This window comes from Esox lucius, chromosome 6 (genome assembly GCF_011004845.1).
Source record: "Esox lucius isolate fEsoLuc1 chromosome 6, fEsoLuc1.pri, whole genome shotgun sequence".
Lineage (NCBI taxonomy): Eukaryota > Metazoa > Chordata > Actinopteri > Esociformes > Esocidae > Esox > Esox lucius.
Genome location: NC_047574.1, coordinates 22,751,667 through 22,774,279, shown reverse-complemented (window position 1 = coordinate 22,774,279; position 22,613 = coordinate 22,751,667). Strand labels below are relative to the sequence as shown.

Sequence of the window (22,613 nt, the reverse complement as noted above, 5' to 3'; positions counted from 1 at the left end):
GCTCCCATCTACAGAAACAATTGGCCAGCCTGCTGACCGACCTGGGTTGCACCGGCTCTGCCCTGTTGATCTACGAGAAGCTGGAGCTGTGGGAGGATGCCGTCATCTGCCTGGAGAGAATGGGCCAGCATGGCAAGGTACAACATGGACTGAGGGACACCTGGCTGGGGACATTATTACTGACCTGTCCCCCTACTGGGACTGACCCAGGGACACCTGGCTGGGGCATTATTACTGACCCATTGTCCCTGGATAGAAATGTTGCTTGTTTTGGTATGAATGGGACTATGGTCTCGCAGGGCCCCCCATCCTTCAGCATTTTTGTACAACTTGAGAATTTTCCAATAATGGTCTCATAATTGTGGAAACATTTTGATTTAGTCAGATGTCAGAGTTTACCCTCTGATTCCGACAGTGAGGCAAAGAATAAAGCATCATAGATGCAGAAGTCTTGTGATTTATTTGTTTTTGTTGGTTCTCCTATCGGTAGAGGATCACTTTTTTGGCGGAAAACTTACAGGTGTTTTATTTTTTATATCCTGCGTGACCTGCCAGTGCCTTCAGTCAGAATTGAATTGGCAAAAATAAAAAAGCTGCAGGTCAGAACCTCCTTGGTCTCCTGCACCTGTCAAAGGATATTCTGTCAAGTTCTAACAGCGTGCTACACCAGGCCAAGGAAAGAACCCTGTAACATTGTCTGCCATCCTGCTGTGATCGTGAAGATTATTGATGAAATCGGTCCTGGATTTGTCGCATCCTTTTTCTGGGTGTTATCCCAAAATGTTAGACAATGGATGTCTGTTTATGTTTTTTTCAGATTTTGGTCAGAGTTTTTCTCTCCATCAGCCCTTGTCCTTTCTGTAAGTGACCTTTCCACATGAATCACAGGGTTCTCATAAATTTTCTTTAATAGCTAGTATCACAACATCCATCTTTCTAGATCAACAGGGCTTGGCGAGATTGAGCTGAAATGAGTATTCCACACACACTCGATTCATACATGCATGCACTTACACACACATACCCCAGGATTTCTGGTAATTGCCAGCTTTTGTCAAAAATGAATAAAATAAAGCAGTTTTTTTTTTTATATTGTTGCGTGCAAAATAAATCAGTGGAATAAACAATCCTATTCCCAGTAATGTTTTTTTTTTATCAGTTGATAGGAATACCAACCACTAGAGACACGTTTTACCATCATGCTTATCAGTATGTGGGTTAAATTGCATAATTTAGTGGAATTATATTGCGCTGTGTATTTCTTTGTTGATTGTCGTGCATCTTATCAGCCAACCACATTAACAGAGCATAGTTTTACTGCATTGTCACATATATGAGCTCAGCTCGCTGCTCCTGCACTGAAACGTGCTTTTATATGCCCATTCATTGTGCACCAATTCTAAGGGCAATGGCATGTTAAAAACAGCTATGACGGCCATGATTATAAAGCTTACATTTTATTTCTTAACAGGTGGTTAAAGCGTTCCTCCCATTTGCCATTCAAGGGCGAGCTGGAGGCTGTTACTATGTGTCATGTTAACATTTCATTTCCCTCATACGACCATAGAAACGTGAATGCATGTTTAATTTTAAGATTGAAACCAGTGCTCCTGTTCTGTTTCTATTAATTTTCTTTACAGAAGAGAAAAGGAAAATCTTTTCATATCGAAAACTCTTCCAAGTTTTGGCAACTACTAAGGCATCGATCCTTTGGCCAGCAAATTGGCTGATCAGCCTTTCTAATGACCGTTTGGAGAACAGATCTCTGTACATCATGTTACCCAAAATGTTTAGGTTAATTTTTATTTAAATCATTGTAAACTAAACAAGGATGAACAGTTGTTTTCCTATGCCTATGTCTTTAAACAATCCTGATTTGGAACTTTTTTTCTGCATGAGTTCTTATGTCTTTAGGTGACCTTTTTTAAGTAGTAGTGCATCCTTAGCAGAGTACCCCTCAACATAGTAGTGCATCCTTAGCAGAGTACCCCTCAACATAGTAGTGCATCCTTAGCAGAGTACCCCTCAACGTAGTAGTGCATCCTTAGCAGAGTACCCCTCAACATAGTAGTGCATCCTTAGCAGAGTACCCCTCAACATAGTAGTGCATCCTTAGCAGAGTACCCCTCAACATAGTAGTGCATCCTTAGCAGAGCACCCCTAAAATCTGCGATTTTCACCTCTGCCACATATGGAAACACTCATGTTAGGTGCTCGGTTTGAAATTGTTTTCCCGCTAATTGCATGTTGGCAAATGTTTGGAACGGATGCTTTACTTGCTGCTTAATTACAGGAGCTGCATGTTCTTGTTAAAGATGAATTACCATAATGTAATTGGGATGTCTGTCATTTTGAGCTGTGTGGGCGGACGCCGTTACGGGTTAGCCACCAAATGCGTCCTTAGCTTCTACTCACAGTCCCAGCCCTGAATGCTAGTGCTTCTGGCCATTGTGCTCTGTTATTAAATTACAACTTGTTTTGTCTTCCAATCTGATTACAGGGGTGCATTCTGGTCAATAAAGAAAGTCCTTCACTCTAAAACCAGGCACTTTGGGCCAAGCCAGGGTTCTGTGTAACATGATAGAAATGCTAGGCAATCCATTTGTCTGGAGTAGACTTGGGTGGATTCCAGCCAGTTGTCTCTCAATACTAAACTTGCTGTTCCTGCTCTGTGTCTGAACGCATGCTTTATGTGAATAAGCCTGACCTGGCAGCACCCAGATAAATAGAGGAAAAGCTTGCATTTAGTCAAATTCTGTAGAATGTTTTGAGGTAATCTGCATGTCTTATATACATGATACCACCTGTGTCAAACACCATGCCTACAGACCTGATCTGGTCCTTGACACATTTCTGTCCTTCAAATTTAAGTTGTCAGTTCATTATTGCCTCCTTATCCTGTCTGCAACATGATTCCCAGCAACCCCTGCTAGTGTACTGCACTCCAAATGGTGGTGCATTGCCACCACAAACTTGGCCCAAACACACCACCACAAACTTGACCCAAACACACCCCAATCCACAGCTTCATGCTAGCCTTGCTACTATTTCAATTAATAGACTGGTGAATTAATAGACAGGATTCATTGAAAACACACAAAAAGACTGGAGAAACTAAACCCTGCACTGTAGAACCAATGCAGCTTTGGGTTGGACTTGAAGGCGGGCAGTGAATTTTTGCACAGAAGCGAGGCGCTTTCATTTGGCCATTCCATAACCCGTAATGTTTTCTTTTTGAGACATTTTGTTCTGTTGCAAGATCCACGTTGAGTTTAGTTTCAGCCTTTTGACAGATGGCCTCGCATTTTCAAAAATTCTCTGTTGTAATATGGAATTCATGGCTGACTCAGTGATGGCACGTTTCAAAGCACCCCCATACCATAAAGCCACATCATCTGTACTTTACGGTTGGTATGTATGTTGATACGTTTTTTGGTTCAAAGTGTCGGTTTGTCACAACACATTGTTCCAGTAGTTTTGGTCTTTACCCAGCTGTTGCCTGAAAAACATCAGTTGTCTTGCTATTGTTTTTGGAGAGCAGAGGCTTCTTCCTTCCTGACCTCCCATGTACAGTACCAGTCAAGTGAAGGGGTATGTGTGTCCAAACCTTTGACTGGAACTATAGGCCAAGTTTGGGTAGTCTTTTTCTGACTGACTAATGCTCTTAAACATTGATTGTAGCAAAAGAGTCCTATAGATCCCTTGATATTACACTTTTTCAGAGCAATCTGTAAGCATCTTTCGGTCAGCTCTTTCCCTGAATTTGTAGGGAAGGAACTATCAAATGTAGATTGCCAGTGGCCTGGGCTTTTCTCCATTTCTGTTGGACAGTGGAATGATGTACTTGGAATTTGTTTGAGATGGCTTTGTAACCCCTCCTGGACTCATGGGCATCAATGATCTTTCTTATGAGGGGCACAAATAGGTATTTTGATCTTGACATGATGTGTTACCATACACACACACCAAACCAGATGACGTTTGTGATATTTCTGGAATGCAACACCTTCCCAAGTTACACTGTAATCATGTTCTAGTGATTAGCATTTCTTTTTATGAATCTGAACTCTACTTTTAGCCATTTTATATGATTGTAAACTAGGGGTTTAAAATCACATAAGTAAATTGCCTTTCTGTTTGTTCCAATTCCGTAAATGGTTTCAGAGTGAATATTTTTTCCAAATCATTTAGCTCTAGGTGTATGTACTTAGTGTATGTTAGTGAATGTAAACATTATAAAGAAGCCCATACAAATAACATAGTCAATTTCATTTCTTCTTTTTTTGCCATCTGTGTTAACCTGTCATACAAAGTATCCAGGCCACGAAACATTGAACAAAACAAATATACTTAATTACCCACTTTCTTATTTAATGTATGACATAGACAAATGTTTTAAGCACCTCTGTTGTAGAAATGGGGCATTAACTCCCATATGAATATCCCAGGACATGCAGTTCAGACAGTGGACCCATTCATGTTCACCTTCACAACACACAATTATTGTGCATTTTCATGAAATATTCCCAGCTTGATTGGATTCCCTTCAGTGTACAAATGCACCATGGGAAAAGGCCCTCACAAAAACGTATCAAGGCTTCCATAGTAAGGCAGGGTCCATTAAGAAAAACAACAGATATAGCCAGAGTGTGATTCCGCTCTACCCTTAAGCAAGGGTCAGTGAATTCTGAGAACTAATTATGTGGTTTTGCCAGCACAATAAGCCTGTCTGTACTTGGAAGACTGCTGAATCCCTCCGTTTCTCCCCCGTTACCTTTCCTACCTCGCTCTCTCCTCATTATGGAGGAGCATGGTAGGGGTTCTAACTGGTGGCCATGCTCCAAGGTTACATAAACCCATCTCAAAATCACTTTTCACCAGAACGTCTATGGACGTATTTCTTTGTATTCAAGCACATTCTCTCAGCCTGTCTTAATCCCTTCTAAGAGCATTTCAAGGCTGCAGTGATATGTTTTTAATTAGTTAATTATATTTGCTAGGAGTGTGATGTATGGCAGTCCTCACATAACTTCTCAAATCTTCTAAAATGTTTTTTGTGGCAGTAAATCTAGACATTCTTACAAATTGCCTCCTCTAGCTTGGGTGTTCAGCCTTTAAATCACAAAATGGTGTCCACCTATGAGTGTGAAATGGTGGGCCAGTACCAGTGGTGTGGCTGATAGGATGGCAGTTTGTGTGATATCGATATTTGAAGGAAGATCCAATGGAAATGATTTTTAGATTGGACTGTACATTCTTGGCTCGCTTTTTCACTAGAGAAAGAAGGGATTTCTTTGAAATGTGGATGCACATGTCCTCTAAGATGAGTTTGTCCTCGACCATCATGTGCGGTCACGGTAAATACAGATATGTGAAATATGAGTGCCCGATACTGCCGCTGTAATCATGTCACAGCCACAGAGTCATGATGATATTTCTGCTCTGTGGGTAAATAATTGGAAACGAAAAGCTTTGAGAGGAAAACCCAAGTAACTGATAATATAAAATGTCAGTCTCCGGTACTGTTGTGTGATCTGTGGAGCTGCTCAACTACCCTCACTTTTCTGTGGTTTATTTTCAACCCAGTCTGTGGTCAGCAATGCTGCAGCGTTCCATGCTGAGCTACCATTCATGCTGATTTGAAAAACACTTTTTCATCCAACGCCTGTTCTACTCTGCAGGCCGTATTGTTTTTTGTAATGACGTGTTGATTTGAATTCAGGGTCTTGTGGTCTGATGAGTGCTGTGGTTGATAGGACTAGAGTTACCCGGTTCTCCTTGGTTGCCCAGTCTGCACCATTGTGCTTGGCCTAGGTTCTGCCTTCAGAATTAGGATCCATCTAAAACAAAAGCACTCACCCTTGCCGGGGACAGACTGGCATACCTCGAAATGAACATATGTACTGTAACTACCAAAAAAGGGATGGGAATCCCAATTATTGTCCTGTGTTTTTGTGTATACAGAACTTTAAAATGTAATTAGCTGTAAGCAGGGGTGGACCAGACACGTTGGACAGCAGTAGGAAGGGTGGATGTGGTGTCTCCAGTGGGGGCGACAACAGTTTTAATATCTTGATTGAGCCAATAGCTTTCTTTCCCACTGAGTGGATTGTGGCAGTCCCAGACCAAATCAAAGCCTGAGCGTTGTTAGCAGGGAATGGTAAGTGGCTGGCCCAGAGGGTCGTAAACAAACAGAAGCCCGGTTGAAAGGAACTTTAACAAATTACCAATTCCGTCTCATTCACCCACTGGCCTTCTCGTGTTTCTGTCCCTCTTATTTCCTGTTCTTACTATTCTTGCTTTTTTGTCCCCACCTCCCTGTCTCCATTGCCTTTCTCCCAGGCAGAGGAGATCCTGCGTAGGGAGCTGGAGCTGAAGGAAACCCCCAGTCTGTTCTGCTTGCTGGGGGATGTACTGCGGGACCACCAGTATTACGACCGGGCTTGGGAGTTGTCAAATGGGCGCAGTGCTCGCGCCATGCGCTCCAAGGCCCTTCTGCACCTCCGGGCCAAAGACTTCCAGCAGTGTGTGGAGTGTTTTGAGAAGTCACTCCGCATCAACACCATGCAGGTGAACTGACCACCGAAACTATTGGAAACTTTTGGAGACCCTGAGGTTGATTCTTGTCATGTTAGGGCTCGTGGGTAGAACACACAGGGTTAAACTCGACCTGCTGCTTACTTCCCTGTTGGTGATATGAATAGATGAACCCAAGCAATCATTTAAAGAGAATCAGTTGGCACCGTGGTGTAGAACTGGAATGAATGTTATTTCACCCCCATTTGCTCACACACACACACACACACACACACACACGCTCCATTTCCCAGAGTAGTGAATAAAGGTGAGGCGGTGATGGCCAGATCCTGGCCTGTTGGTTCACAGCGCACAGATGGCAGCCCGTTCACCCCGTAACCACCCCTGCCAAATGGAGGAGGGAAAGATGGAGATGTCGGGGTGAAGAGGAGAAAGAAGGAGTCAGTTTGACCCTGGCTGCAGTGCAATGGAGGAAATGGAAATTATTTCCTGTTTTCCTTCACTCTACTGGCCTGCATCCATGTTTAATTCAGCGGGTCAGCCAGCAGTAGGATGTTTTTATTTGGTTTGTTTTGCCTCCATGACCTTTCCCTTCCATTTCCAAAGGGGTTGTTTCAATATTGCCAAGGAGATATGAGAGCTTTTGCAGTTCCCTGGACATTTTCATCTTTGGAGAATGACGATGGAGTGACAGTTCGGCTTCTTGAGCAGTGACATGAGGGAAGAAACATTTCAGTGTGCGGGTGGTGGAGTGCGTGGGTTTGTGGAGGCCCATATTGTCAGTGACAAATGGGGCCTCCTGCCTACCACTCACCCAGCCTAGTGGGTGGGCTTTCCTCCGAGGCAAGCTCTCCCACCAGCACAGGAGGCTGCTACATAACCGGTCCCCTCCCCCTCATCTAATGTGTGGCACCTGTCAGTGAGTGTAGCGGGGAGGCTTAAAAGCAGGACTGTTAGGGCGCAGATACAGGTACATGTTACCTTGCCTTTAGCATTGTGTCAATGTGACATTCAACCTACATCAGAAACCCACAAAAACTTTATTTAAATAAATAAAAGAATCCCCGTCCTTAATTCCATTCACGGAATCGATTGAACGTGGGCATCAGCCATCGAGATTTGAAACCTGTGTGAAATGTGATGCTTTAGCGCTGCCGTTGAATGTGACTCAAACGGCAGCTGTCATTTATTTCCCGCCGGGCTTTTCTTAGCAGAGGATGGGAACATCAGACCCTGGGGGGCTCTGGTTTGGCTTTCGGATTCAAGTGTGGCAGGCGGAGCTCATTGTTTGCTTGTCATCCATGGGAAGTGGGGAGTAAGCGTTTAGCACCAATGTTACAGTTTAGGATATCCGACCTCTGGTCATGTCTGACAATGTTTGGGTGTTCTCTGCAGCTTGGGGTGTGGTTCTCTCTGGGCTGTGCCTACTTTGCCCTGGAGGGCTATGAGGGAGCTGCCAAGGCCTTCCAAAGGTGTGTGGGACTGGAGCCAGATGTAAGTGCACTGCTACTGTATCTAATCACATCCCTTCCAGACTTTACATCAGTGAATAGAGGACAGAACCAATCACATGAACCCAATGTCAGCCTTACAGCAACGCACAGATGAGGACAGCCAGTCATTAACTCAATGTCAACCTTACATCAATACCTAAAGGAGAACATCCAATCACATGAACCCAATGTCAGAAATTAGCTAAGCGCATAGACGAGGACAGCCGATCACATGAACCCAGTGTCAGGTCTTACGTCAGTGTGCCAACTTTCCCCTTTCTCTGTATATCTAACTCACAAATACCCAGCGATACACACACCCACACACACATACTTGCCTTCTGTGGACTTTTACTTTGTGTTCCCGGAATGTAGGCATAACATGCCCTGTCAGACAAGTGGAGAGCTCTCTATGCCCATAACCCAAAGCTATAACACTCCAGCAGACTTCCCAGTTCGGCTTAATGTGTTCCCACTCCATTTAGAGGTAACGTTCTGGTGGAGCAGAACAGATGACAGATTTGAGTCAGTCTTCCGTCACAGCTTCTAAACAACCCTGTGCTTTCTTGTGTGTGAACTGTAAATTGTATTTTTCTCCCACCCTCCTCTAGAACGCAGAAGCTTGGAACAACCTCTCCACGGCATATATCCGCATGGGTCAGAAGTGAGTATGAACAGCCACACCCACTGGGCTATTAACCTGTCAGTGACTGAGCAGTTAGGACTGGGAGATGGAGACTTCAGTCATACGCGCAGTTTATGGTTCCGCCATGTTCAATTACACGTGACAGGTTCAATGTTTGAGTGTCTCCTTGTTTTGAAACAATGGTCCGTAATTCTATCCTCCCACTAGTGCGCACAATTCACTGGGCTAAGGTTATCTTTAGGGTTAGCTATTAGAATAAGGTTTTGTTGGCTCAGCAGGGCTTGAATAAACACATACTGTCACTTGCATGTCCGTCCACCCTAACCATTTGTGCAGGCTCCATCACAGGGATCCAAAAAAGACAGGAATCAGATCTTAATGTTCTGGCTTAGCCGTGTTATCCCAGAGTTTCCCCATCCACCACACCCTAGATCAGAGAGAGAGATTGCCAAAAGTCCTCCATTCAGCCTTGTAGTATTGATTTCTGGTCGGATGGCGATAACGAGAGTAGGGCAGGAGATGAGCTGGTGTCTGTTGACGAGCATTACAACACTTATCAAACCGAACATCACCACAGACCCACAGATGGCAACGGTTTACCTGCCAATGAAACTGATTGATGTCACACTACCCCCCCCCCCCCCCCCCCCCCCCCACCACACCCCTACTCTGATCATCGCTTTGGTCTCGTAACTGACCTCAGTGCTTTTCAATTTCCTCAGAAACTCACTGGGCAGTAGTAATGGGAAAGATAACACATCAGCTCCCTCCTGAGTTTACCACAGGACCCAGGTCCATGCATGCCGACACGGGTTATCACCCAGATTAGGCTTAAGTCAATTAGTGCATTCCCACCACCGCACGACGGGCAGGTGCTCTTATTTCCCCTGAAAACCACAAGTTCTTCCTGGCACAACTCTCTGCGTCTGGGAACCAGGGAGCTCTGCAGTTTCCTTCCAGGGAAACATTTCCCCCTCAGCCCCTGTTCAAATCAGCCCTGTGCTTTCAGGCCTGAAATTAAAAATCACAGCGACTTCTACCTGGTTAGCACCGCTGCTAAATCAGCCGAAACCTCAGTTGAAGGAGCCTGTGATGTGTGTGAGTGGAGGTGGATCAGAGGGAGGATGAGGGAGGCTGTGACGATCAACCGCTAACTATGTAACCTGCGTTTCACGAAGTTGTCAGAGACACGGGGGGGGCACGCAGCCGTGTCAGTCAGGCTAGGCTATCCTCCAGGGAGGGAGTTTTGTGATTCCAGGGGCAAGACCACTTCTCCTTAAGCGGGTGCCTAATTTGCCAGGGTGTACTGAGGCCAATAATGCGAAACGGCGAATTACATTGCTCTGAAACACAAGGAAACACTTAAGAAGATTTCTGTAGAAAAGTGATTTAATAAAGCTTGTGTGTGACCGTTAGGTCCACTAGGCACTGTTGCAGGTTGATAAAAAAGAACACACATTTACCAGCCACTTCCATTGTTTTCATACTTCAAATGTTTCCCCCATTTACACCATAATAAACACGATGTCGTGTGACGTTTTACCAAGTAATACGTTTTATTGCCCGGCCTGTGACTGCCACGCATCCGTTTATTATGACTTTGCAACTTGCCCTTGGACAAGTCGTCAGCAGCAGTGATGTTCAGATGATTGTGACGCCTCTAATTCTAACGGCGGTCACTTCCTCTGTGTGTCAGGACCAAGGCGTTCCGCACCCTACAGGAGGCTCTGAAATGTAACTACGAGCACTGGCAGATCTGGGAGAACTTCATCGCTGTCTGCATTGACGTGGGAGAGTTTGCAGAGGCCATCAAGGCTTACCATCGCCTCATGGACCTGAGAGAGAAATTCAAGGATGTACAGGTAACAGCACTGTCCAGGGGACCATGTCTTGGGCCGGACTGCCCTGTCTTGAAGGGGAAATCCAAAACTGAACTGAAATCATAGTCAAGGGGCGGCTTGGCAGAACTACTATGTTCCTTTGTGTGTACATATGTGTGTACATAAGTAAAATGTAAACTTTTCAGTAGGCCCAGTGTTTGTAATGCCAACAGGGGGCCTGCATGCATGTTAAGTTTTCTATGTAAATGTATGCCCTGATTATGTCACGTTGCTCAGGATAAGACTATGTCAATTAAAATTATTGGGAAAAAACTATCCTTGTTCCTGTTGCCAGGAGGCCCCATGTCTTAGTTCACATTTAGCAGCAGGACGTATATCGTAACCTGGGATTTGATCATACCAGGACCCATATGTCACCTGGGTTGTGCCTTAAATGGCACATTGGAGCCATGCGCTTCTCATCTGCTTGTTCTGCTCTGGCCCTGTCACAGCTCATTTCTGTAGCAGCCACGTCTCTAGCAAGGAGCCATGGATCAGAGTCATTTTGGTTCCATATGTTCCAGGGTACAGAAGTGCATCCAACCCTCTCTCCCCTGCTAGCTCCGTCTCAGAGCCCAGCGCCTCGCCAGGCCTGAACCCAGCAGAATGAGAACAGCCCTCTGCCACCTTTTTAAAACTGAAACTGTGTGTCCGAGAGCTCCATTGACGGATGACTCAGAGACCTGGAACGTCTGGACATCCATGACAGGAAAACTCTTCCTCCTCTAGTTGCTCATTTTGCTGACACTCTCACCATTCTGATATCTAATAGGGTGTCAGGTCTTCATATTGCATTGGGAGCTGTAGACCTTTGAAGACCGTACTCACACTCTGAAGATTTTCTCTGCAATATATCCACGGCAATGGTAATACCCGACCTGCTAGGATCATCAGGCGCTTTCATTTGGTTTCATTAAAGAAAATCTACAAAAAAAATCTTAGAATCATTGCTTGCTAAGTGAAAATCCACCAATGCATACTAAATAGGAAATTAACAAATGACTTTGAATAAACAAGTTCAAACATGGCCACCGAGCAAAACGGAAATATAAGTCCTCTGCCCTGGAATATATGGTCTGCCTCCAAAGCAATTAACTTCAACTAAGATGTTTGGGCCTGAACGTGAACGCTCTACATAACAAACAGGGCTTTAGATATCCGGGGGTTGGGGCCTCTGTGCTCCTGGGGGTACAGTCATCATCCCCGGCCCTCGTCCCGCACCCCAACTGGAGCGCCACTTAACATGCACAGCCCTGTTTGGAGCTGTTTCATTGCCTTTTCTAATTAGCTTGGCAAAGTCAGTCGTAGTGGTGGGAGGGAGGTGCTCGACATCTTCATCCCCCCCATCCTCTCTTGCTCTTCTCTTGCTCAAAGGATTCATTTATGCTTGGCAAGATCCAAGCGCCTCATCAATTTGGGTTGAAGATGTAAAAGCACACTACTTGAAAAGGTCGTCAGCAGCCACCCACTGCTGTTAGGGATATGTCCAAGTAATTGGCATCTGGATCACATTCTTTTACTTAGTTTTCCAACAGTCTTCGTTCAGTTTTGTTCAGTCTTCGTTCAGTAGGCCCCAGTTTATTTGGCCTTTGAGCATCAAATCGCAAGATGTTCCCATTTGGTTTATGAGTGTTAATGTGATGGTCTGTTACCACAGTCTGTTCTCACTCACAAGGTATTTAGTTTGGTGCTGCTGTTTTGGTCGCTGACATTAGAGTCCCCACCCATGTCTTCAGTCCCTCCCTCCTGCACCTTTTAATATCCAACTCCTCCCGGTTCACTGACGCACAGTTTCATTCATAACCATATTTGAAGAGAGTAGGCTATTTTCTGCAATCTGCATCGTGTTTTTAAGCTTGCCTACCGCAACTCTGTGTAGTATTTTGAACTGTTGGACGAGCAGTGACGGTCAACGTCATAGCTCCTTAACCCACTTGTGCGGGGGGTACTTTACAAATTCAATCCCTATGGGCCAATATGCATTCCTCTTCTATGGAATGAAGTGAAGCCAGTATTAAGACTGACTTATAAGGGCCTCTTTCATATACCTTCTTTTTTTTCATTCAGTGGGTCCTGCTGAAGAAAATGTGTTAAACGCTGTATTTAGGATTCGAACACAGTCATATGCTGCCCTTTTCTCCATTTGAAAAGCGACATTGGAAGACATTTGGTGGTTCAAGGTTGACGTTGGTGAGTTACTGTCACTTGATACTGTCGCAGTGATACTGCTGTAGTAGTGTGAAGCGCCCGGCAGTCTCTTCATCGCAGGTCTGCTGCTCACTAGGTCTTGTGTTTGTCACTTTTATCTTTTTCATAAGATAATCTCTGAGGGAATTGTAGATTCTGGTCAGATTATACCCCTTATTTAGAAAACGTTTTCTTTTTAACCACATTCTTGTGCACCAATTGTGCATCAGGTGTGCAGTTGTTTCCCAAAGTCTTGAAATTGCCCGCTATGGGGGGACACACACAAACACACACACGCTCCTTAGAGACAGGGAAATTGATATGTTTCTTCTTTTCCCTCGTCACAAAAAAAGGCTTCATTCCAAATGGATCCAATCTCACTTAACTGTGCTCCCGTTACTCGGTGCACATCAAACCTTTACCACATTTCCCATCACGCTGTCTCCCTCAGGGGCAATATTACTTTTCCTCTTAATTTCATGCTATAACTGGATACGGGAGGAATCCAGGAGAACGATCCGTTTCTTTGCATTACCGGAGAGAAACTTGCAATCAAAAACCTCCCATTTAGGCTTTTAATTTGGTGCTCATTTCCTTAATCATGGACAGTTAAAGCTGGTGAATCATATCTGAGACCTTCCAGGTTGAAATGACCATCTGACACGGAGTTTACCCCAGTGGATGACTAGAGCTCTCATTCAGCATGAACACATGACAACTCTGACTGGCCCCTTCACCATCTACTGTACCAGCATGACAACTCTGACTGGCCCCTTCACCATCTACTGTACCAGCATGACAACTCTGACTGGCCCCTTCACCATCTACTGTACCAGCATGACAACTCTGACTGGCCCCTTCACCATCTACTGGACCAGCATGACAACTCTGACTGGCCCCTTCACCATCTACTGGACCAGCATGACAACTCTGACTGGCCCCTTCACCATCTACTGTACCAGCATGACAACTCTGACTGGCCCCTTCACCATCTACTGGACCAGCATGACAACTCTGACTGGCCCCTTCACCATCTACTGGACCAGCATGACAACTCTGACTGGCCCCTTCACCATCTACTGGACCAGCATGACAACTCTGACTGGCCCCTTCACCATCTACTGTACCAGCATGACAACTCTGACGACTGGCCCCTTCACCATCTACTGTACCAGCATGACAACTCTGACGACTAACCCCTTCTCAGAGCCTGCAGGCAAAGGGCAGACCTGATTATGGCTGTTAACCCGCCTTTCCCATCCTCTGCTTCTTGCCTTGATATATTGTGCACTGCCTCTCGTTAAACCCACTACCCACACAGAACCCATCACACACCTAAAGACGGTTTTATTAGTTTTTAATCAGGTGTGGAAAAGGGGGATCTATCAATGGAACACATGGATACATCATCGCCTTATCTGAGGGTCAGGAAAGGGGTTGGTTTTGTGCGTGCATGCATGCGTGTGTATGTTTTGCAGAATGGAGCTGGCTCCAGCACCTGAGAACCTGCTCCTGTAATGAACGTTTACGTTTCCAAACCCAGTGGTGGGGGGGTTGTACACATGCTGGGGGAAACAGAGGGCGCCCCAGAATGCATTTGAAGACAAGTCATTTGTTACACTTGACTGGTGAAAAGGGGAAAACAGACATCAGAACACTCTGGAACTGCACTTGGGAGGCCGGTAAAAAAAAAATTGTAGGATAAGATATGTTTGACAAAGGTAGAAGGGAGACTCACATTCCCTCGAGAGAAAGACTGCTTTGTTTTTAGGACTGAGACGGCAGCCAGATGGGAGAAATCATCCTCGCCTGACTGTCCTACAGTAGTAGACCACACACACACAGCGCCCTTACATAAGCGCTCTCATTTTACCCCGTTCTTGTTTATGGTTTTCTCTTTCAGAGACACCGATAATAGGTTTCATTAAAACGGATTAAGGATCTATCAAGCCATTTTACTGGATTGTTTAGTACCGCACTGCACTTTTACTGGCCTTTTGTCATCTCGTTCAACAACACCAAGTGATTGCTTTGGGGCCAGGAGCTCGGGTATGTTGCTGTTCAGTGTAATAGCCGTCTGGAAGGATAAGTCCCAGATATGGCCACAGTTGCCCAGATGGCCTGGTTACAAGCTGTTTGTTTGGGTTGGAGAAGAAGGGGTCAGGCTTGGACGTGGTGCAGAGGGTCCTGGTTTAGTGTGAAGGGGGCATTTCCTCTCCCTCCTGTTGAAGTCCACACCACTTGGAGCGATCAGATTCTCTTCCTCCAACGACGGGGTGCGCCTCAGCCAACTGGAGACAAAACAATCATACAGGCCAGCATTAGCAGAGGCAGTGTGCCAGCTTGCCTGCTGCTGGACCAACAGCCCATTAACTAAGAGCCGGGTCATTTGGTAAGACAGTGTCGACTCTCCTGGCATGGAGTCTTCAAACAGCCTCTTTTGACATGCAGGTCAGAAGTGATTTTCAGACACACATCATACAGCAGGAAAGGAAGTGTTGTTGATGTGATTCAGTGTCAATTGGAAGTCCTTCCTTGTGAATGGGTGTTTTTGGACCTGGCTACAGGTCTAATTAGCCTTTTGCTATGTTTTGACATGAAAATCACATCTGGGATATACTGTCATAAGGAAATGTAAGTACACCCCCTGGAAATGTGCCTTTTTGGTGCATATTTGGACACATGGAAATCTGAGCTATTTCACACTAGGGAATTGCATTTCGGTTCATTTTAATTGCATGTTTAGAATGGGTAATTTTTTTCCGTGTGTGATTTGTTAAATTGGGTTACATTTATTTATGGATGTGGTTGGTATTTAGCTTATATCTTTCCAGGGGTGTACTTTTTTACATGAATGTTGTAAAATCCTTAACTCTGAAAACACCTGTATTTTACATTGTTCGTTAACAGCTACTGACACTACTTCAAAGGGAGTAAGCGTAGCTGACTTCTGGGAAACCAGGCCCCCCACACACTCATACAGGCAATCACATTTGTAGGCACACACACACGAACACTAGCATGGAGAGCCCCACACACTCCCACAGACATCTTGTAATTTACACCCACACGCTATGCACGCACTCCAATCTAGACCACACATGTCCACACACACAGTCCAGAAGTGTATGACAGACACACACACACCACCCAGATATGCATGAAGGGGAGACACACTTTATGTGGTACACAGACCTGGGGGAGATGTGTCCAGGTCGTCGGGCCCCTCCTCTCCTCTGATGAAGGTCTCACTCCCAGTGTCTGCTGAGTGCGCTCGGACTGGAGTGGTGCATGAGGGTTTCATCAATCACATTCTCCTGGACAGACAGGATGAGGCCTGGAACGTTGCTGTACATCCTGGCTTTTAGCGAATCACATGGACAGACCTTCTGACATGTCTCCCCGTGATCTCATCCTCTGGTGTTTTCTTATGAAACACCAAATGTCTGAATACGCAGTTAAATGTACAGCTCTAAGATGCTTTTCTTTGACCGGTGTGTGTTGCCTTCTAACTTTGTTTTCATGCGTGATATTGTAATTGCATTATTTATATGGGAAAGTATTTCAGTCATGTAAACGAAGGAAGAGGGTGTGGCGTTGTTCTGTCCTGTAGGCTGTTTATTCAAGAGCTTTCAATTGAGCTCCATGGTGATCGTGAGTGATACATTTACATTTTTAGTTGCAATAGAAAACAAGTGAAATGAATTCTTGGCTGGTTTGATATTCCGCTCTCAATGCCAAGCATATTGCGTTCAAGCGGACGGCAAATGCCACACATTCAGTTGGGTGTGACGTGAAATTGAAACCAAGTGTGGAAAGCATCAGGGTGAACTAGCCTCCTGCTCAGATAGCAGTCAGCAAACTGGAAACAGAGGATGACACAACCCTAAGATATTGAGTGGGTCCAACCGGCCAACGTTCAGGGAGGATAGACATAATTAAAGGCTGTGTGGTCCTGTTCACAATGAGCCTCCCACTATTTTCAAGACAGTACCTGAGGATTCCAACTGCCAGTCTGCTGACCCCCCCCAGCCCACATGCGTTTAAATTATTACAACTTGTACTCTTGAAATATTCACCTGGCACAGCCAAAAGAGGATTGGTCACCTCTCCGAGCCTGGTTCCTGTCTAGGTTTCTACCTTAATTTCTGCCCCTTTTAGGGAGTTTTTGCTAGCCACTGTGCTTCAACACTGTTGGTCCTTGGGGTTTCAGACTGGGTGTTTTGTAAAAGCACAACTGCTGATGTTAAAAGGGCTTTATAAATAAACGTGATTGATTGATGCACTTCTCTTAGACAGAAGCATTCATTCAACTCCATCCAACTCCTCCCTACTGCTTTACACTATGCCCGTCTCCGTACAGCTCACGCATTCCGACTCTTCTCTTCTCCGTGATTCAGATTCTTGAGATCCTGGTCCGGGCGGTGGTGGAAGACATGACCGACAGCCGCGGCGACCGGGCCTCTTCTCTAAGGAGTAAGGTCCAGGAGCTCCTGGGGCGTGTCACGTCACGGCACAGTACCGACGCCGAGATCTGGCGTCACTACGCCCTGCTGTACGGAGACGGGCATAGTGTGAAGCCCGAGGACAACGAAAAAGTAAGTCCTACACACGTCCTTGTGAAGTGTCTCCGTGCCGACAGAACACGAGACGTGAAAACCTGTGCCCTCAGTGCTCATTATGGAACCGGCGCCTTTTTACAAACTATTTATAGGCTTGTTATAAACGTATTGCCGGTGGTAACTAATGACATGCTAGTTAATTTCACGGTGTTGCACGTGGGCACGTGGTGATTGATGGCTCTCGTGTATTTACGCCGGCTGGTGATGAAGCGGTTCCCTAATCATACCCCACACGTGACCACATGATCCGTGCAGTATTTGTTATTCCACTGTGTTTATCCCCTCCCGTTGGCCGCAACGATGATTTGTTCATTTTCTGTAAGTTTAACGTCATAAAATATTTACTGTGTGTTTGTCATGACCCAAATGGATTGTTATGGTTATTGGTAGCTCGCAGTATTTGTTGGTTGGATAGTTGTTTTAAATGTGTCGTGTGTGTGTCAGGCTCTGCAGTTCCTGTCCAAGGCTCATCGCTGTGAGGTGCAGGCTGGCGGCTGGGAGAAAGACACTGGGACATTCAAGGAGGTGATAAGGAGAGCCATAGATTTGGCCAACGGTGAGTTGGGCACTTCCTGCCCCACTGTCACACACCTCACCACACACACACACACACACACGCGCACGCGCGCGCGCGCGCACACGCGTGCCCGCGACCCCTTCGACACACGTGACCGCTGCATGTTGGCAGGGACATGCGAGGATAGTCCATCACGCTTAATGTCACGTCTCCCACAGGCCTTAGCGTCTGGCTGCGCGGGGAGAAGACATGATGGATGGCAGACAGCAGAAGAGTAAAAAGAAGACAAACAAGCCGCTTACCCCACTGCCCTCTGCGAGACGCAGTCCCCATCCAAACCATTACTCTGTGCGTTAGTGTCGGGCGAGGCAAGTGGGTTGGGGGATGGAGACGCGACAGCAGCCAGACAGAGGACTCCTATAGGAGAACTCCAGTAAAGTTGTTAATCTCCAGAATCCCCAGGTTTTTCATTACAGCCGGATGCTGTGTTGAATTAAACATTAGAGACAGTAGAGACGGCTGGTGCTACACAGAAGGAATGGTAATGGGGGAGACTTCTCCAGCGTGTGTTGGCTTGATGCTGTCGTCATGGCTCGTCTGCATGCCGACTTGCACTTGCCCGCCTGCTTGCTGGAAGTGGCGTTCGGGTCCAGTACTGCCCCCAGGGCAGTAAACGGGACAATGCCCTGCACAGGGGGCCGTCTTTTGGATGAGATGTTAAATGGGTTACCTTTAATGTTGGTGGTCTCTAAAGATCCCTCAGAATTCGTTCTAAGACTAGAGTTGTTAACGCTAGTGTCCCGGCTGAATGTCCAAACCGGCCTTCATACCCTCAACTATTTCAGGCTTCTCATCCCTATTACAATTTCCCAGATCGTAGCTGCACATTCAAATCTGTTCTCAGTCATCAACTTACCTGGTAACATAAGATCAAAGAAGTGAAACACACGGGCTGTGGCATGAATCCCGACACATATGGTGCTGCCACTGTCGCCTGCCCCCCCCACCCCCACCCTCAAAAATCAGCCATAGATAATGGGTCAGAACCCGGTGGACTCCCTCTACCACAGACCCCTGGTTCCACTGAATTCTGGAACCTCTCTGGGTCTGGACGTGGAGCAAAGGGATAAGGAAGGAGAGTGAGTGATGAGAACAACAGGGACGAGGAGGATGGAGTCCACGTTCATAAATCACCCTGTTTAGACCCTTTCAGGCTGTCGCCGCTCAACAAGACCATGCAGGGACACCGTGCAGATAGAGAAGAATCCAGCCTGCAGCTTGTTCCTAGTGTGCGCCGGGAAGATTAAATGTGTTTGGTAAACACCAAGACAAAAGACACGGCGACGCTGGGGAAATATCCTATCAGTATCCTGTTCTGAGGAACATAGCTTTGTTTTGGTTTGTTCCTGAAAGCAGCAGAGAACAACAATGATTCTTCTGAGGTTTAGTCATGACCTTGTTTGGCTCATAGCTACCATAGATAAGGTGTTTCTCGATATTGGTACAATTTTGCAAAATAAATTGATGTGTTTTTGTTCTGCTGAATGCCTGTTTACTGCACAGTCCACCGTAAAACATAAGTGGAAGTGTGACAGAGGACATTTCTGATCATGTTATCTCAGACAGTGATCACAGGAGTGATTAAACAGGCATTGTTGGGAAAGGTCTCCTTCTAATTGGTCGTTTGCGAGTGGCAGGGGTGATCGGTGAAGTGTGTTCTGGGTAACGACATGGGGCCCACTGAACACACTGCAGGCCTGAGAATCCACCCTGCGGGGAGGTGGAGCTTCATCAACTCCCAGGAGAAATGACTCCTCTCCTCCAACCCACAACACATGTGAAGTATAAGCCACAGTCTGTGTCTCCATGGGACCTGTTAGTCATGCTCAGGTCCATGGTGCCACAGTGTCTCGCCAGGCCAGGTCATGGCCTCTGAACCTCGACCTTTATCTCTCCTCATAACCCTTCCATGGTGGGTGCTTGTCACTCCAGCAATCAGTCATTTTATCACGCAGGTGCTGTCTCTGTACTAATTTCGCCTAGAATAATTTCGTTTTAACTTCTGTTTGAATTAGGGTGTCACGTTATACTGTTATTGACAATAATCATGATTTTTAAAAAATAAAATATTGATATCATGTTAATAATACACATGATAATATCGTAGGAGAATATGACCTTATAGTTTTCCAAAAACTCCTCTTGGTTTTTCGATAGCTTATTCATGTCACCTATAGACAAACGATACATGTGCTTAATCTATAAATCAACTCTTCAGCCCTACTGGATCCCCAGGGTTGGGACCTGCAAAGAGATGCCGTTCTTGTAGCCTTTTCACTTGGAGAAAAGGACATTGTATTTTTCCAGGAACACCTCTCTGTTTTTCTATGGCATGTTCATGTCACCTATAGACACAGTGCATGTGCCTAATCTATGAGTCTGGGCCTATACAGTGGCATTTGAATTAACACACAGACGTTTTCATAGCCTATTTGCAAGGAGACAATTACATTGTATTATTCCAAAAACTCCTCTCAGTGTTAGGCCTTGTGGATCTTTTGTTTATCAGTTCATCTGGTTGCCTTTTCACTATCCATTAAGTGTAATTGTTCTTTTTCTATGCTTAAGTATTATTATTTTTTTGTACAGTTTTGGTTACAGACTTTCACCACCTCCCTACACTTGTATTTTGAGTGTAATTCATTTGCCAAAAAAGAGACAAAACACACTAACCAAAGTTGATGATTAATTTGACTGGTAGCATTATTTAATTTTCTTCACATTTTCTATAGATATGGTGATAATATCGCTATCGTGAATTATTTTGGCCATGATAATCGTGTGGTGAAAATGTGATATCGTGACAGCCCTAATTGGAATTAAGTTCCTGGAAAATTACGAATGTTTTCCTTTTTTAATGCAAATTGCTTAGAAAAAATGAGTGGCTTAGAAAAAGAAATTACTAGTCAGACTGTTGGCTGGTCTGTCTTCAACTAATGGCAGGGTTGTATCTCAAAGTAAATGTTGAATTATTGAAAAGGATGGTCCAAGTAACCATCCTTTGCCTTGATGAAAACTTTCCCCTTTGCCTTCTTTCTAACAGCTTCATGAAATAGTCACCTAGAAACAACATAAATTCCAGGTTTGACGCTAATGTGTATCATCTGTCTCTTCATTTTACTTGTATGGGTTAACAGTGACCCTCCACTGTAGTGAAAAGAAGACTAACCCCCAGGAGGCCTTACAGATGTTGTCCTCCACCCGTCTCAGCCTGAGGAGTCTTGTCACCAAAGCCAAGGTACGCTTCGGTTTGCCTGTACGCCAGATCCCAACCACATAACACAATGTCAAACCATTACCGAGCTGCATGACTCACCTCTCATCGAGATATCATTCAACCACTGTTCCTCCTCAGCAACTGCACACCGACGTTGCTACGGAAGAGATCCACAGCCACATAAGGGATGATGTCAAGGAGTTGGAGCAACTGATCACAGAGCTGCAGGACCGAAGCGGTCTGCTGCGCGGCCAATCGGCTTCAAAGCCTCAGTAAAAACCCACCTCTGAGGTTTCTAAGCCCTCCTACAGCAGCTTGTCCCTGTGCAGACATGGCTACATGGGACACTGTCAGGTGACCTGCATCCATCACCCTGGTCCTCACAAGAGGACGTCCCTTTTACTGTTCAGACATTCTTCTTCAAGAAAACGCAAATGTAGATGGAGTGTAATTGTAAAGGACTGCCAACGGAAAGGTGACGCATTTTCTTCAGAGAAGTGTAATTTTAAAGCATTTGATGATAAATCATGGTTGATAACACTGCAGGATATCAGGAATACCCACCTTTCCAGTAGAGCAATCAAACTCACAACGTTGATACAGTCATAAACTAAACAAAGATGAAGCTAATGTATGTTAAAAAAAAAAAAATTAATTAAAAAAAGAACCACGCTTGCCTTAATGATGTGCTAGTCACAACAAATTGGACAGCTGGACTGTGGACTCAGCCGATGAGACATGTAAGTATCTGAGGGATATCCACAAGCAGGACAGGACAGTGGATGTTCCTCATCTGGGAGGCAGTGGGCTGTGAAAGTGTCGTCCCACCTCGCTGTTACAGAACCGACACCATGGGGGGGGCCCCCTCACAGCCTGCTCCTCGTCACCATCATGCCTGGGGGGCTACTGACATAGATCTAACTATCATCTGCGCCATTGTGTTTTTTTCCCCAAAGGAAAATGACCTTGGCATTGCCTTTGCTTTATCATACCTATCGTTTTTTTGAGATTGTTTTACTGTGCTTCTTTGTCATGGTCTGACTCTGCCTTGCATTGACGGAAAAGCATACCGTGTAGGTAAAAAGAGAATTACTTTTATATGAGTTGATACAAGCGTGTTATTTGTCACAGCTGTTGTCCTTAACAAATGTTATTACACGTTTCTTTCCCCCTCATCCTGGTAGCAATATGGATTTAGGATGTGTGTCACCCATACATATTCTGTATGTATACATTCCCTATCTTCAGCATGTCTTGATTACAATTTATTTGCATTCAAAACCAGAGTTGTCATAAAATTTCAATAAATGTTTTAAATATTCTTTGAGTGGATTTATTTTCATGTACTGTCTATGCACCATTAAACCATATGCAGGGAAAAGAGAGTCAAATAAATGCTTGCTAATGGTAACAACCCCAAATGGAATTGACTTACAAACGTTTGCTGTACTGAC

The 22,613-nt window shown here is 45.2% G+C and overlaps 1 protein-coding gene across 1 annotated transcript in view; it reads left to right on the top strand.

Moving 5' to 3' along the window:
* The window catches only part of ttc27 (tetratricopeptide repeat domain 27), a 106,244-nt gene extending 83,763 nt beyond the window's left edge, over positions 1–22,481 (top strand). Inside the window, exons 12-20 of the mRNA XM_010892268.4 lie at positions 15–137; positions 6,343–6,570; positions 7,933–8,031; positions 8,642–8,694; positions 10,373–10,538; positions 17,144–17,341; positions 17,810–17,921; positions 21,080–21,180; positions 21,298–22,481. Coding sequence (XP_010890570.1) covers positions 15–137; positions 6,343–6,570; positions 7,933–8,031; positions 8,642–8,694; positions 10,373–10,538; positions 17,144–17,341; positions 17,810–17,921; positions 21,080–21,180; positions 21,298–21,435 — 1,218 coding nt within the window. The 3' untranslated portion in view covers positions 21,436–22,481. The remainder of the gene's footprint in view (positions 1–14; positions 138–6,342; positions 6,571–7,932; positions 8,032–8,641; positions 8,695–10,372; positions 10,539–17,143; positions 17,342–17,809; positions 17,922–21,079; positions 21,181–21,297) is intronic.
* The last annotated feature ends 132 nt before the right edge of the window (positions 22,482–22,613 follow it).